General features: G+C 49.7%; 1 protein-coding gene across 1 annotated transcript; it reads right to left on the bottom strand.

Annotated features, from left to right (window-relative positions):
* Nucleotides 1–3,976: 3,976 nt before the first annotated feature.
* On the bottom strand, nt 3,977–13,726 carry LDHD (lactate dehydrogenase D). The gene is made up of 11 exons (XM_081016393.1): nt 13,547–13,726; nt 11,686–11,798; nt 10,516–10,657; nt 9,676–9,817; nt 9,324–9,483; nt 8,420–8,619; nt 7,101–7,229; nt 6,241–6,368; nt 5,618–5,708; nt 5,231–5,342; nt 3,977–4,539 (listed from the first exon to the last, which is right to left on the bottom strand). The coding sequence occupies exons 1-11, from the start codon at nt 13,604–13,606 to the stop codon at nt 4,374–4,376; spliced, it is 1,443 nt and encodes a 480-aa protein (XP_080872519.1). The 5' UTR covers nt 13,607–13,726; the 3' UTR covers nt 3,977–4,373.
* Nucleotides 13,727–14,623: the final 897 nt, after the last annotated feature.

Raw genomic sequence — 14,623 nt, 5'->3', positions numbered from 1 at the left:
TTTCAGTTGTATTCTTAGTTGTGTAAGGGCTTGGGATATGGTAGGTGTGCACTTTTATCAATTCTTTTGAGTCCGCAGCTCTTTTTGGTCATTTGTTTCAGCTAGAAATGTTGCTACAAGGTAAGAAATCCCCAAATGGCAAAGTGATCGCTTGGAGTGAGAATATCGGAAGGGGCTTCATGGAAACGAGTGGTCCAAACCATGGCTTAGTGTGAACAAGCCAACATGTGGGATCCCGGAACAAAGATTGTGGCTGCTGTATTCTTCTGCCATTGCTGCTGTGTGACGTGGGGCTAAGCCATTGTTTCATTGCTTGTTGCTGCTAAACTATCGGCCTAGCAGTACCTGTAAAATGGGGTCAGTGTGAGTTGTATTGCAGTATGTAAATGTGTGACATGGAAGCTTCTGTCACTGATTGGCTAAATTGCTCTGATGGTATGGACTATGAAGTCCAGAGAGCAAGGCAGTTTGCTGTCCAAGTTCCATGAGGGATGAAAAAGTTGTAAAGTTTGGCTGGGATTAAAACTTCACCCGGGGTGCCTGAGGGCTGGAAAGAGGTTGCCCTTATTTAAGAGAAACTAAAAAAAAGATGCTCGGAGCAAGAAAACCAAAAGAAGGGCACGGGTAAACGAGGCACAGAAGAAATTTGTGGATGAAGGAAGAGGAGACAGAATAGAAGGAAACTGGGAATACGTACAGAGAAGGCTCTGAAAAAAACATGTCAGAATGCTTAGGAGCTGGAGGAGCAGCAGGCCAGGGAATGGAAGTGGTAGAAAGTGCCAGGGGAGCCTGTCAAGGGGCAAGGCTACTAGAAGAATCAGAGCAAAGATCTTTGACCATTACCTGCAAATCTGAGATTGTGCTGAGGGCCCAGGAACAGGAGGAGCTGTTCATTGTTGGTGGAAAAGAGCCCAAGGGCATAAGAAACCTGTCGCTGCCGCATAGTGGGCTGGCAAGCTGGAGAAGGCAACAAGGGCCAAGAAGCTGTGCAGGAGGGGCTAAGGTTTTTTTTTAAGCCAGTTCTTTGGTTGCAGTCTTGTAATGTCCACTGGTGCTGCTTCAGTAGCCAATTGGTGGAGCTGCTGGGGTGGCTGAATGCCTCAGGCCTGCAATTCCCCTAACTGGGACTCCTCTCTCATTTTTAGGAAAGCCTGGCTGCCACAGCCTGCATATATTTACACTGGTTAAGAATTCTCCCACGTGATGTGTATACTGCTGGGGGTGGTAAAAGGGCATGTGGGGCAATGAATCCCCGTCCCTCTGGCTTTTGACGACTCACTAGGTGTTACCTGCAGATCTTCACGCTGGCATTTGCACCCACGTTACGTTTCCTTTTAAGCTACAGCTGAGGATCTCGGGAAGCTGAGCTGTGCTGCTGCAACCACAATCTTGAGGTTTTCTGCACAGAATTGCAACTGACGCACATCTTTGCTTGGGGCTGTGGTATCACGTATCAAGTAAAAAGGCTGAATGCTAAGGTCCTTTTTTTAAGAAATGGCTGCATCTTCAGATAAAAATGAATTGCAGGTAACAGGCAGTCCAAGCCTCCCTCTTGCTTGTCTCAGTGTTGTCCCTTGTAGAGCTCAACAGGTAGGAGGATGGGGGCAAAACCAGAACTCATTGGCTCTGGTGCCATCTACTGCTGGGTTCTCTGGATAGCAGGAATGGGGAACCTGTGGCCCTTTAGCAGTTGTTGGACTCCAGCTCCCAGCAGCCCTAGCTTGCCTGACCAGTGGTCAGGGATGATGGGAACTGCAGTCCAGCAACATAGCACAGGTAGAGCCGCAGGTTCACCCATTCTTGGTCCATGGAATTAAAGAAAGGAGCTGCATCTTGTGACATGGTTGAGAGCAGGAGCAATACTTCCTCCCCCCTCCGCCTTCTATAAAACAGTGGAGGACCAGAAAGATGACAGCACTAGCCTCAATTTCAAAAGTGATGTGTTGGACGCGCCCCTCCACTTTCCCCGGTACTGATGAATCACTGCCATTAATTTGACTGCCTTTGTATGCCACCTTTCTGCCAAGGCATCTGTATTTGTATTAGTGTTTTGAAACCCTGAAACAAATGGTATAAGATGCAGTGACAAGAGTTCTATTAGGCCAAGCGATGGTACAAGCTCTTCTCTAATGGCTTTTGTCTTCTCTTAAGAGCACACAGGTTTTGCATAGCTCCAGAGAAGGTGGAGGAAAGGCTACCCTCCAATCCTATCAGGTCTCTGGCTGGGCATCCTCTCTGCCAGCTTATTAATTGGGGGTAATGTTTTTCATTTTGTGAGACACTTGCAGGAAAGGCAAAATCTGACCTTGGTGCTAGGAGGCCCAATTCCCATTTCCAGGGTTGGCTCATGCAGATGAAATCTGTCACGTGTGTGACGTTCAGATCCTGCACCCTCACTGCTTCTCCTGTAGTGTAAAATACCCCTGTGCCAGCATTCCCCAACCAGTGCCCTCCTGCTGTTGCTGCCAGATTCCAACTCCCATCAGCCCTGAGCATTTGCCATGCTGGCAGGAGCTGATGGGAGGTGGGAGTCCCAACAGCTGGTGGTCCATAGGCTGGAAAAAGCTGTTTAATGCAACTGGCAAGCCTACACACACTTTCCCTACCTGTTGTGAAGGCAATTTACTATTGCTTCATCTTGGTTAAATAGTGGTGGTAATGGGGGCAGCTTGAAGTCCTTGATCAAGGGTCAGCAAAAATTTTCAGCAGGGGGCCGGACCTCTGTCCCTCAGGCCTTGTGGGGGGCCAGACGGTGGCAGTGGTGGGACGATGAGCAGCACGCAAAAGGGCTCCAGAGAGGGGCTGCTTTAAATGGCGGCTGCTCAAGTGATCACGCTGCTGCTGCTGGCATCAATCAAAGCCCAGCCCCCTTCTTCCGCAAGGCAGGGAGAAGCCAGGAAAAGGGAGGGAGGAGGCGCCACCATGGTGTGTGTGGGGGGGGGAAATGGCACAGCCCGAACGATCAGGATCAGATCCACACTGATCCACACGGCGATTCCTGGACCGTCCGTGGGCCGGATCCAGAAGGCAGTTGGGCCAGATCCAGCCCCCAGGCCTTAGTTTGCCGACCCATGTCCTTGATCATGAGTTCTGCCAGTGAATTGGAAAGTAAGAAATGAAAAAGCAGATGCCAGAGGATTTGCAGAGGAGAGGAGTCAAAAGAGACACGCATACAGCTGTCAACCTGTGTAGGTAGGAAAATGGATTGAGAAGGCAGCATGCAACTGCAACTTTGCTTCCTGGAACTATAGAGTGAAGGATGAGTAAGAGAGGTAGATACCTCTTTGATTTGAAGTACATCAGCAAGGGTTTCTGACTCTCAGAAATGTCATAACAAAATGACTTTTCCCCCATCTAGATTAGGCTGCTGAAACGAAGAAAGCTGATCAGCAGTGGGCCTTGGTGGGGAAAAGACAGAACAAGTACAGGTACTGAAAATGATTTTATGTGATTAGAAGCCACCCTGTTCTTTCATTTTAACTGGGTGCCTTTGCAGCTGGCTCTGGTTGGTAGATCTTGGGGCTCTAGTAAAAAAAACCCAAAGCAGATTCATCAAGCCTGGTCTTTGGCAAAGGACAAAACTTTAGGATTTTCTCCACTGGAAAAGCATTTCTTCAGAGCCCACATCCCATCCCAGCTTCTACCCATGTGTTTTTGTAACACCTGCATAAACACCTGCAGCTCCATCTGCTCCACAAATGCACATTTGTGGCTCATTTCAGCTCCGCTTGGCAAAACAGGTATGTAATACGTATTAAAACACAGGTGGCTGTGGAGTCACCTGAGCTTGCCTCTCCAGCCAAGGTCATGCCTACCTAACAAAAGGTTGCCACATTTAAAGCATCTTCAAAATCAAAGCTTCCATCAAGGAACCTTAGCAGTGGCACACTGGGTGAAGCAGGAGTTCTCCGCTATACCGATTCCCCTTTGGGTAACTACAGTACTTTGCATCCCTTGAGAGAATGGAAAGCTCTGGTTGAACTGAACTTGTTTAATTTTTAAGATTGCAGTGCAAATGAGCCAGAGATGGTAGGCAAGCCCCCTTTGGAAGGGCGTATGTGGTGCAGCCTCCGCAACAGATGCTTTCAGTCAAAGATGGAGCTTTCGCCCTGTATGGGAAAAAATGCTGGGCCTCATGGGAGGACACTCCAAGCATCCTTATCGTGTGTCCGTAACGGTTTGCGCTCATGATGGTAGCGGAAAGTATATACACAATCCCACTTTCAATACTGTGCCCCTCCAGATGGCAGTGATGCAATTAACACTGGGGAACCATCACAGAACAATTCATAAAGTGGACTGATGTGTGTGGACGGTTCCATGTAAATCCACTACAAAGCACTGTTATTACATCTGCGCAGACAATCTCAGGCTCACAGCACCTTTCCAGGGTTCATGAGGTTTTTAGGGTCCAGCGCCACCTTGATCTGCTGCATGGTGGACAGCGCCACCTCGTCTACTTCCTCACGCAAAAACTGGCGTTTGCCCAGGCCTATGCCATGTTCCCCTGTGCAGGTGCCGTCCATCGCCAATGCACGCCTGGAGGAAAATAATAAAAGCACAAACATTGGATCAAAACATAAGAACATCTGTGCTGGTATGTAGTTCCCAGTGTTTGCCAGCCAGCATTTGCCTCTGGTCCTCTTGTTAAAACAAGGGGCAGCAAGGATACAAAGGGGCTGTGAGTTTTGCCTCACCCCTTGGCTTAGACAGCCCCCCACATATTGAAAGGTTAACTTACGAAGCGGAAAGACTCTTCTATTATCACCATCATCTCATTCATTGGAGGCTCTTAAGCAGCAGTGATTCCTGCATACCACAAAATATAGAATCACAGGGTACGAGTTGGAAGGGACCCCAAGCATCATTAGTTTAAAGGAATGACAGCTCCAGAATCTCTGACAGACGCCCATCCAACCTCTGCTTAAAAACCTCCAGTGAAGGAGAGTGGTGGACTATCTTCCAAGGTAGTCCACTACCCTGTCAAACAGCTCTTACCGCCAGAAAGTTTTTATCAAATGTTTCGTCGGAATCTCCTTTCTTGTCATTAGAACCCACAGGTTCAGGCCCTCCCCTCTGAAGTAGTAGCAAACAAGTTTGCTCCATCTTCCATGTGATAGCCTTTTAGATGTTTGAAGATGGCTCTCATATCCCCTCTCTCTGGAACAACCCTCAACCATTCCTCATAAGGCTTGGTTTCCAGACTCTTGATCTCCAGTCAGATCCTTACCTGACCAGCCGTTGGGAAAACTCTGCCACCCTCCTGCTTTCTTCGGCGTCTTCCGGATCAAAAATCAAGAGGCAGTGGAAATTCCCATCACCAACATGGCCAACAATAGGGCCTGAAAAACCAGCAGCGGTAAAGAGATCATTGTTTGCCATGATGCAGGATGAAGATGAGGCCAGCCTCCCTCAATCTGGTGCCCTTCAACTGGACGAAAACAGCTCAGGACCCCAGTAGCTCAAGGACCACCTCTCCCCACATGCTCATCATCATCCAAGGCTTCCTTCGTTAGCTCCCTTCCACTAGAGGTTCAGAAGTGGCAGTACAAAATCAGGCCTTTTCAGTGGTGGCCCCCCCATTTCTGGAATGCTCCTCAAACAATATTCTGCCCACCTGTGAGCTTGGACTCCAGTAGATCTTTCTTTGTTTCCAGCAGGATTGCAGGGAGGCGGGAGATTGGAACACAGACGTCAGTCGAGTATCCCTGCAGATGATGCAGATGGGAGGAGGGAAAGGGTGGGGCAATGCTTTTGAGGAGGCTTAACTTTCTCCCCTTCCTAGCCTTTTGACATCTTTTTGAGAACCACCAGGCCTCAAAATGCCCTTGCCTAGCCTTCAGCCCATCAATACCACCCCACATTAATCAGTCTCTGCAACCCTCCAGGCTACTACCCTTGTGTGGCTCCACAGCAGCCTAGTCACGTTGCACCAAACCCTAGTTTCACTACACATGCAGCAGAGTTCTTTCATCAACAACTCATTCTCAGAAGCAACCTTGAAAAGAAGGTAGCCAGACAGCCAAACTCAGGAACCTGCTTGTAACTCAACCTAGCGATCCTCGTGAACGGAGGTGGCGTTCGGAACAGGGTAAGCGAGAGGTGAAATGAAGCATAATGGAGAGTGTTCTTCATAACTCAAGCAAAGGAGCCAAATTGCAAGGCAGATCAGATTTCTTTCTTTCTTTTTAAAGTGCTAAGCCACCCACCAGAGCTTGCTCCTCTCCCCTCTTGACTCACCTTCCGGCCTGGGCGAAGGGCCAGCGCAGCATACCAGGCATTGTGGCGTGCGGCCCACAGCTGACTGCGAGCCTCCTGCTCCCGTGCCCACACAAAGTCCGAGCCCCCATTCGACTGCACAATCTCCCCTGCGAAAATAGCCTTGTGTCAGAGCCCCACCACTACCACCTCTGGTGAGCCAGCGTGGTGTAGTGGTTAAGAGCGGTAGACTCGTAATCTGGGGAACCGGGTTCGCGTCTCCGCTCCTCCACATACAGCTGCTGGGTGACCTTGGGCTAGTCACACTTCTTTGAAGTCTCTCAGCCTCACTCACATCACAGAGTGTTTGTTGTGGGGGAGGAAGGGAAAGGAGAATGTTAGCCGCTTTGAGACTCCTTCGGGTAGTGATAAAGCGGGATATCAAATCCAAACTCCTCTTCTTCTTCTCTGCTGCCAACCATAAGAAGAGCCTTCTGCATCAGGCCAATAGCCTATCTAGTCCAGCATCCTGTTCTCACAGCGGCCAACCAGATGCCTGTGGGGAAACCCATGAGCAGGAGCAGAGGCCAAGAGCCCTCTCGCCTCCTGTGGTTTCCAGCAACTGGTGCTCAGAAGCACTGCTGTCTCCAATGGTGGAGGCAGAGCATAGCCATCAAAGCTAGTAGCTGTTGATCGCCTTCTCCTCCATGAATCCATCCTTTTTTAAAGCCATCCAAGTTGGTGGCCATCACTGCCTTCAGTGGGAGAGAGCTCCATAGTTTAACTATGCACTACCACCACCAAAGCCTGGTGCCAGGCTGCTGTGCCAAACATATCCCGACTCAGCCTTATTCCCAGGCTTGTCTGGCTGCCAGGCTTGGCCCAGCTTCTGCAGAACCTACCTGTTGCTTGGACCTGCTCCTCCACGCTGTTTTCAGTGCCGTGGAACTCCAGGAAGAGGGTGGGCAGCTCTGCGTAGCTCAGGCCACTGTGGCGGTTGCAGGCGGCCACCATGACATCATCCAGGAACTCTGGTGGCAAAGAGAAGAGGGGCACTCGCCATAGGGGGACATCACAGGAGCAGAAGGGAAAACCCAGAACAAGCAAGGCCACTTCAGCTGCAATCCTCATCCAGCTTACACCCCATTGAAACCAATAGGATTTACTTCTGAGCTGACATGGTTAGGACTGCACAGTTAGAGGGCAATGCAACACACACCTGGGAGGAAGCCTCTTGGAACACCATGGAGCTTACTTCAGAGTAGACTCACGTGGGATACTTAGTGTATGAATCAATGGGAGCAGCCTTCCTGCAGCATCAAAAAACCACCTCCACACCAGAGCAGTTTTGAGGCGAAGGAAGGAAAAAGTGTGTGTGCGTATTGGACAATGCAAGGAGGTGAACGCAAACTTACTTGAATAAATTTGTTTATGGAATGTATTTATTTGTTTCAAAGGCAAGGCTCGCCTTGTGGGAGAAGAGATCCAATTTTTAAGGTAACACTTGTGGTCACAGACTTGACTGTTTATTTTGATAGCCAGTGGTGGTGTAATGGTTAGACTGTCAGACTAGGACCTGAGAGAGACCACAGTTCAAATCCCTGCTCAGCCATGAGGTCACTTCCTCTCAGCCTAACCTAACTCACAGGCCTCTTGTGGGGATTAAATGAGGAGGGGGAGAACCATGTAGTTCACCTTGAGATGCTTGGAGAAAAGGGTGGGGTATAAATGCAATCAATCAATTAAATGGACATCAAATCTTTTACTTCTGGCCTTCAGGCCTTTTTGCTCCTAGATGGCATGAGGCTCCTTTATCTCACTTCCACCCCCCGCACAAACACACACATATGCCAGCCATTAGCCCCTCTACTTCCCAATTCCCCTCTAACTGCCCTCACTCCCCGTTCTTCCTGCTCTTATGTCCTGGTTCTTCCACCCAGCTGTCCCATTCCTTCCCTTACACAGCACCTGCACTGACCTTTGCATTCCATGTCTAACCCCTTCCCACCCACCCCAGCAGTTAGACCATTTGTGAACATTCCATGCCATCCCAACTCAGCCAGTGGTAGAGAGGAGTCCTATATATACTGCACAGAGAAGATTCAGGCTGACGAGACCATTACGAGGCCTGATCTTGCAGGCTCTGGAAGGAAGCCTTTTGGCCCACCCTGTTCTTCTGCCTTGTCCGCCACCGCCTGGGGTGCCCTGTAGTCCTGCTTACCAATACGGGCGATGGGGATCCCAGTTTGAAGAACCTGCACAGTGCTGTCCACAGCCGCTTGCACGCTGGGAAAGGCGCAGACGGCTGCCACGGTGGCCTCTGGGGTGCCATGCAGGCGCAGTGTGGCCTGCGTGATGAGGCCCAGCGTCCCCTCGGAGCCGACAAAGAGTCCTGTTAGGTGGTAGCCAGCAGCGCTTTTCCTGCAAGCAAAAAGCAGTCCGTGAGTTTCAAGGGACCAGGCTGGGCCCTGCACTGATCAGCCTCTTCCCCTGGTGTAAGCAGTCAGCTTCCTCCTCCCAATGAGCACATGCAATGTATTCAATGCTGTATAAGGTCACACAACCATCAGGATGGTCGCTTTTCTGTTGGGCTAGCAGCTTAAGAATATAAGAACATAGGCAGAGCCTGCTGGATCAGGCCAATAGCCCACGTAGTCCAGCATCCTCTTCTCACATTGGCCAACCAAATGCCTGTGGGAAACCCACAAGCAGGATCCGAGCACAACAGCACTCTCTGCTCCTGTGGTACACAGCAAATGGGACTCAGAAGCAACAGTGGAGGCAGAAATTAGCCATCATGGCTGACAGCCATCGATTGCCATTTCCTCCATGGATTTGTCTAATCCTCTTTTAAAGCCCATCTCACTCCTGCGGGAGTTAGATGACGTTGCATCAAACCAACATTATCCCATACTTACTGGTGTGTTCCCCCTCACTTCCCTTCCTGCAAAACGCCTCATCTTTTGGAAAATTAACCAAATGCATTTTAACTGAGCAAGCTGAACTTGCTGGCATATGACTGAACCCCATCCCAAAAGAGCAGCAGCCTGGAAGCGGCCAAAACCAAGATTTGAGGAAAGGCGCAGAAGGAGCTTCAGGACAGCAAGAGTGACTTAGCTGGGTACCTGGGCCTCCGGCTCTGGCCGGCTGTGTGGAGGACCCTCCCGTCAGGAAGCACCACCTGCAGGTTGAGCACGTTTTGGCGCATGGTGCCATAGCGCACAGCATTGGTGCCTGAGGCACTTGTGGCCGCCATGCCGCAGAGAGAAGCATCAGCCCCAGGGTCTGAAGAAGGAAAAGGCACAGCCGGGGGAGCAATTAGGTAATGGCAAACCAGGCCACCCCCCTCCTAATGCAGGTAAGATCAAAGCAGCAATGGCTTGCCAGCCACTAGGCAGGTCCGCTACCACATTCCTTTATTTCCCAGAATGCAACTCCACTGCACCCCTCCCAGAATTGTACTTAAGGCAAGCGTACCTACAGGAAACCAGAGTCCACTGCCCCGTAGGTAGCTGTTTAGTGCCTTTCGGGTCACACCTGGTTCTACAGCCACAGTGAAGTCCTCTGCGTTCAGCTCAGAGATCTGGTTCATTTGGGTCAGGTTAAAGCACACACCACCCTGTCCCATGGAAAGAGACAAGCACAGGGTTACCAAAAGGGGAACACAGGGAACCCAAAGAGGAGGAGTCTGGCATGGGGGGCAGGGAGGAGCAGGAGTCCCACCTATTCCCCAGCCTTTAAAATCCATCTCCTTGCCTCTGGAGAGCAGCCAATTTGTTCATTTACTGGTGTGATGGCTTATCGAACAATAGTCAAAAACAGGCAGGAGAAAAGGAGCGATTGCCACACACAAAAGCTAAGGCCCCATCCACACCATCTGTTTAAAGCAGTATCATACCACTTTAAGCAGTCACGACACCCACAAAAGAATCCTGGAACATATAAATTCCTAAGAGTGCTGAGAGTTACAAGGAGACCTCTATTCCCCTCCTGGAGCCGCAGTTCCTAGAGTTCCCTGGGAAGAGGGATTGATCATAAAACCACTGAGCACTGTAGCTCTGGGAGCAGAATGGGGTCTCAGCACCCTTAACAAACTACAGTTCCCAAGATCCTTTGAGGAAGCGATGACACTTTAAAGTGGCACAAGAGTAGAGTGCTTTAAATGTACAGTGTGGATGTGGCCTCTGTTCAGGCCTGGCCTCACTTGGCACTCTGTCCTCCCCCAAAACCATACCCTGCACCCCCACTCACTGCTCCGGCAACCTTTCCCCTGCCCCCAATCCCCGTTCCCATTTCGCTTGCCATTCCCCTCCTTACCTTCACGGCACTCACGCCCCCTTCTAGGCCCGTTCCTGTCCCGAAAGGGATGATGGGTGCCCCACGGCTGTAACAGGCCTTCGCCAGCAAGCTGACCTGCTCCACGTTCTGGGGCCAGACCACCGCATCTGGCGGGCGGCACCTAAAGAGACGGCGGTGGGACAACATAATTTATCCATCAATTTTGCACATGTATAAATGCCTCACTGGCCGAAGCTGTGAGTGCACTGCATAGTACAATAAGATGTGGGGGAAAGAAAAGTTAAAGCCATTTCAACAAACCCTAAAAACAATAAAATGTTCTCCTTAAAAAAAATGAGAATCAATTTCTAGTATTTGTAGAGAGAAATGAGGTAAAATGTGTAAGCACTATTCTCCTCATTGGTTTTGTGAGGAAATGTCACTGTTTCCTCCTTCCAGTTATGCGTCAGAACTATGATGGTGTTGTTGATGATTTATTAAATTTATTTGTCGCTTTATTTGCCATGGCAACTCAAAGGAACCTAGAAAAAAAAACCTGCATTAAAACCAGGAAGAGAAGATACATTGAAACATCCCACCCACTCTAAAAGGCCACAGATAATTAAAAGCCAAAGGCCTGATTAGAAATGAAGGTTTTGGCTGTCTCCTGAAACAGAGCTGCCCATGAGGCAGAGAAAGTGAAGCGCCCACCTCAGGTGGTGGAAGTGCTAGAGGAGACACTCTGCTCAGGAATCTCTTTTGCAATCTCTCGGAGGATGTTGGGGTACACCTCTTGGGGGTACAGCTGCTTTAGTGAGCACAGCAGCAGCCTGTCTAGGAGGCCCTGCATTCTCCCTCTGCCTGAGCACAACCAGTCGACTTTCCTCCTCTTGTTCTTCCGCTCTCTGGTCAATACCCAGGAGCCAAGGACAGCCATCTCATGCAAGCATATAGTGCTAGTAGGAACACAGGAAGCTGAGTCAGAAAATTGGTCCATCTAGCGCAGTATTGTCTGCACTGACCGACAGGCTCACCAAGCCTAGAGATACTGGGGACTGCTCTATAGCCCTTCCCCAGAAACGGTCCATTCTCCGTCACAGCGTACTGTATGTGCAGAGTCATCATTTATACCTGAGAAGCCCAAGGCCATGCATCAGTCAATCAAGGTCAATGTGCAGAAGAGGAATTCTGGGAAGTCCCACTGCATACCTGTGCATGGACTCGTCATGGCCATGTTGCTCACAAACTGGGGTGGCTGTGGACACATTGCTGCTCCCCACCACTGCTCTCAGGGAATCTAGGAAGTCCTCTGTCAGCCAGCCCTGCAGGAAAGATATAAGGCTGGGGATTGACAAGACAAACAAGGAAGCACAGCTGGAGACAGATGGGCAGCCAGAAGTGCAGAGGGTGCAAGTGGATGTCTACGCAGCCGTTACTGGTACTGAGTGAACAAGGGGTGCAGACTTGGGGTGCTCAAGGAATAAAGAAACAAGAGAGACACAAGGATTTCATAATAAAACCTTATAGACTCTCCGCCTGCTTCCATAGGTTCCTTCCCACATGCCCCAATCCATATACAGTGGTACCTCAGGTTAAGTACTTAATTTGTTCTGGAGGTCCGTTCTTAACCTGAAACTGTTCTTAACCTGAAGCACCACTTTAGCTAATGGGGCCTCCTGCTGCCGCCGCGCCACTGGAGCAAGATTTCTGTTCTCATCCTGAAGCAAATTTCTTAACCCAAGATACTATTTCTGGGTTAGCGGAGTCTGTAACCTGAAGTGTATGTAACCTGAAGCGTATGTAACCCGAGGTACCACTGTAGATTAGCCTTTGCCCTCCAGATGTTTTTGGATTACTACTCCCATCAGCCTCAGCACTCATGGGTGTTGTAATCCAACATCTCAAGGGCAACAGGTTGGTGATTGCCCACACAGTCAAAGCACAGGTCTTCACTCAAAGAATCCTGAAGCTACAATGATCAGCATGCTTAACATATTACAGTTCTCAGAATACTTTGGGCGAAGCCATGTGCTTTAAATGTGTGGTGTGGATGTGACCTTATTTGGGATTAAGACCCACTGAACACATATTTGCTTCTGAGTATATGTGCATGGGATTGTCTTGCTCTACACCTTAATGGCTATTCTAGTTCTGTACCATTATCTCAAATATTAATAGGTTGAAACAGTTGCACAATGGGCAGAAATTCAACAGGTGAACCTCCTCTCCCATCCACTGCCTCTCTGTGCCAAGAAAGAGTTTTCACTGGCTGAATTTCTGCCTCTTGTGGCAACTGTGAAAGATTCAGAGGGAGGGGGGGGAGCAAACCTGAGCTTGTTTTGAGGCTCCAGGTGTTGGAGAGCTGAGCCTGATCTCACCCACCAGCAATTTTCACGGAGACAAACCCATTTCACACGTGCAGCTGCAGAATCAGCTGGACTTTGGCCACTCCACTCGACAAGCTTCCCCCTGCCCCACCCCCGGGGAGAAGACCTATATGGGTAGCTTCTTATCCCGGTTCAGCACTAGAACCTTCGGACACCTTTTATATGAATTGGCATTTGTAAGACAACCCTCCTCACAAGCTTGGCGGATCAGGAACTGGACCTGATGAGCAAATAACGCTAAGTGTTCTTTACTTGGACTTCGTTCTTTTAACCTACGTGCAACTGTACTCCGTGCCTATTTTATAGTTTTGTTTTTCATCGTTTAATTTCCACCAGCTGTCATAACTGTTCTGTTTTATATACATTATGAATTTTTTTTTTAAGCTTTACCCCCGCCAAAAAAAAAATATTATCATGGTTCAGCCAACTATCTCCCTGTCTTGCTATTTCCACCACCACCCCGGCATTTTATTTTATTGAAATACGTATAGGCCCCCTATTAAGTAGGAAGGAGGAAATTAATCTCCGTCCCATAGGAGAAGTCCCCAGACCCCCAATTCTCCTCTCCCGCAGCCCGAAGTGGTACAGTCCAGGCAAGGCTTTGCAAGCCACCGGGTTCCACGGGCGCGCGCACTTCCAGGGGAGCTCCGGGGCGGCTCGAAGGCGAAAGGTCGGCGGGTTACCTTGGCTGCTGCTTGCGAGTAGTTCCGGACCGCGAAGCCCAGCGTCCGCCGCGCAGCCATGGCGAAGGACGGGCGAAGGAGGCTGGGGAGGCGGAGCAGCCTCGGTGCGGTTTAAGGTGGACCGGCGGCGGATCCGGAGCGCGCCTCCTTAGCCCACTTCGCTGCTCTCAGGAGAGGTGCCGCGGCGCAGCCTGCGATGCCTCAAGGCCGCCTCCGCCCCCGGGATGGGAGGCGAGCACTCTGCACGTGCTCAACGGCACGCCCCTTTTTCTCCTCGCACCTACCCTAGACCACTTTTACGCATTTCAGCGAAACGAAACGGTTCATGGAGAGGTTTATACTGGAGTCTTTTTTACCTTCTGGGCTGCCCGTAGGCGGGGAGGGGGAGAAATAAGCCCCACTAAGCTCATTGGGGTTGTAAGCGTGTGTAGGATTGAGGCTTAAGTAAAATTGAGTAGAAATCTTGGATTTTGAGTAGTCACTTATGAGTGTGTTGTCAACAGATGAAACGGCCACTCCAGTTCACTTCAGTTATCATTAAGAGTTACACAACCAAGGGCAAGTAAAGCACAGCATTTACTAATTAATTAATCAATTAATTGGTGTGACCAGAGCCACAATACTCTGCAAGAGGGATGCACAACTCAGTTAACTACCCAGTGTCACACTTGCCATAAAATAAATTATAACCACTAGTTTACACATTATGTGAAATAAGATGGTGGAATTCTCTGTAGAATCATAGAATTGTGAGGCTTGAAGTGACCCTCAAGGATCAAATAGTTCAAACCCCTGCAATGCCGGAATCGCAGCTCAAGAATCCCTGAGAAGGGGGCCCTCTGACATCCGTTTAAAAACCTCCAGTGAAGGACAGTCCACCACCTTCCAAGGTAGAGGGAGTGCAAAATAATAAATAAGGAATTGTTGTAAAAATAAGAAATATTTTTCGGGGGGGGGGCGCACCAAATACTGTCCTTGCACAGGGCGTTGTATTACTAAAGTCTGCCCCTGCCTAGAACTGATTACAGTGGTACCTCGGGTTAAGAACTTAATTCGTTCTGGAGGTTCGTTCTTAAC

This window comes from Podarcis pityusensis, assembly GCF_964106645.2.
Source record: "Podarcis pityusensis genome assembly, chromosome: 8".
Taxonomy (NCBI): Eukaryota; Metazoa; Chordata; class Lepidosauria; order Squamata; family Lacertidae; genus Podarcis; species Podarcis pityusensis.
The sequence above is the reverse complement of the archived record's forward strand: the minus strand, read 5'-3'. Positions and strand labels throughout refer to the sequence as shown.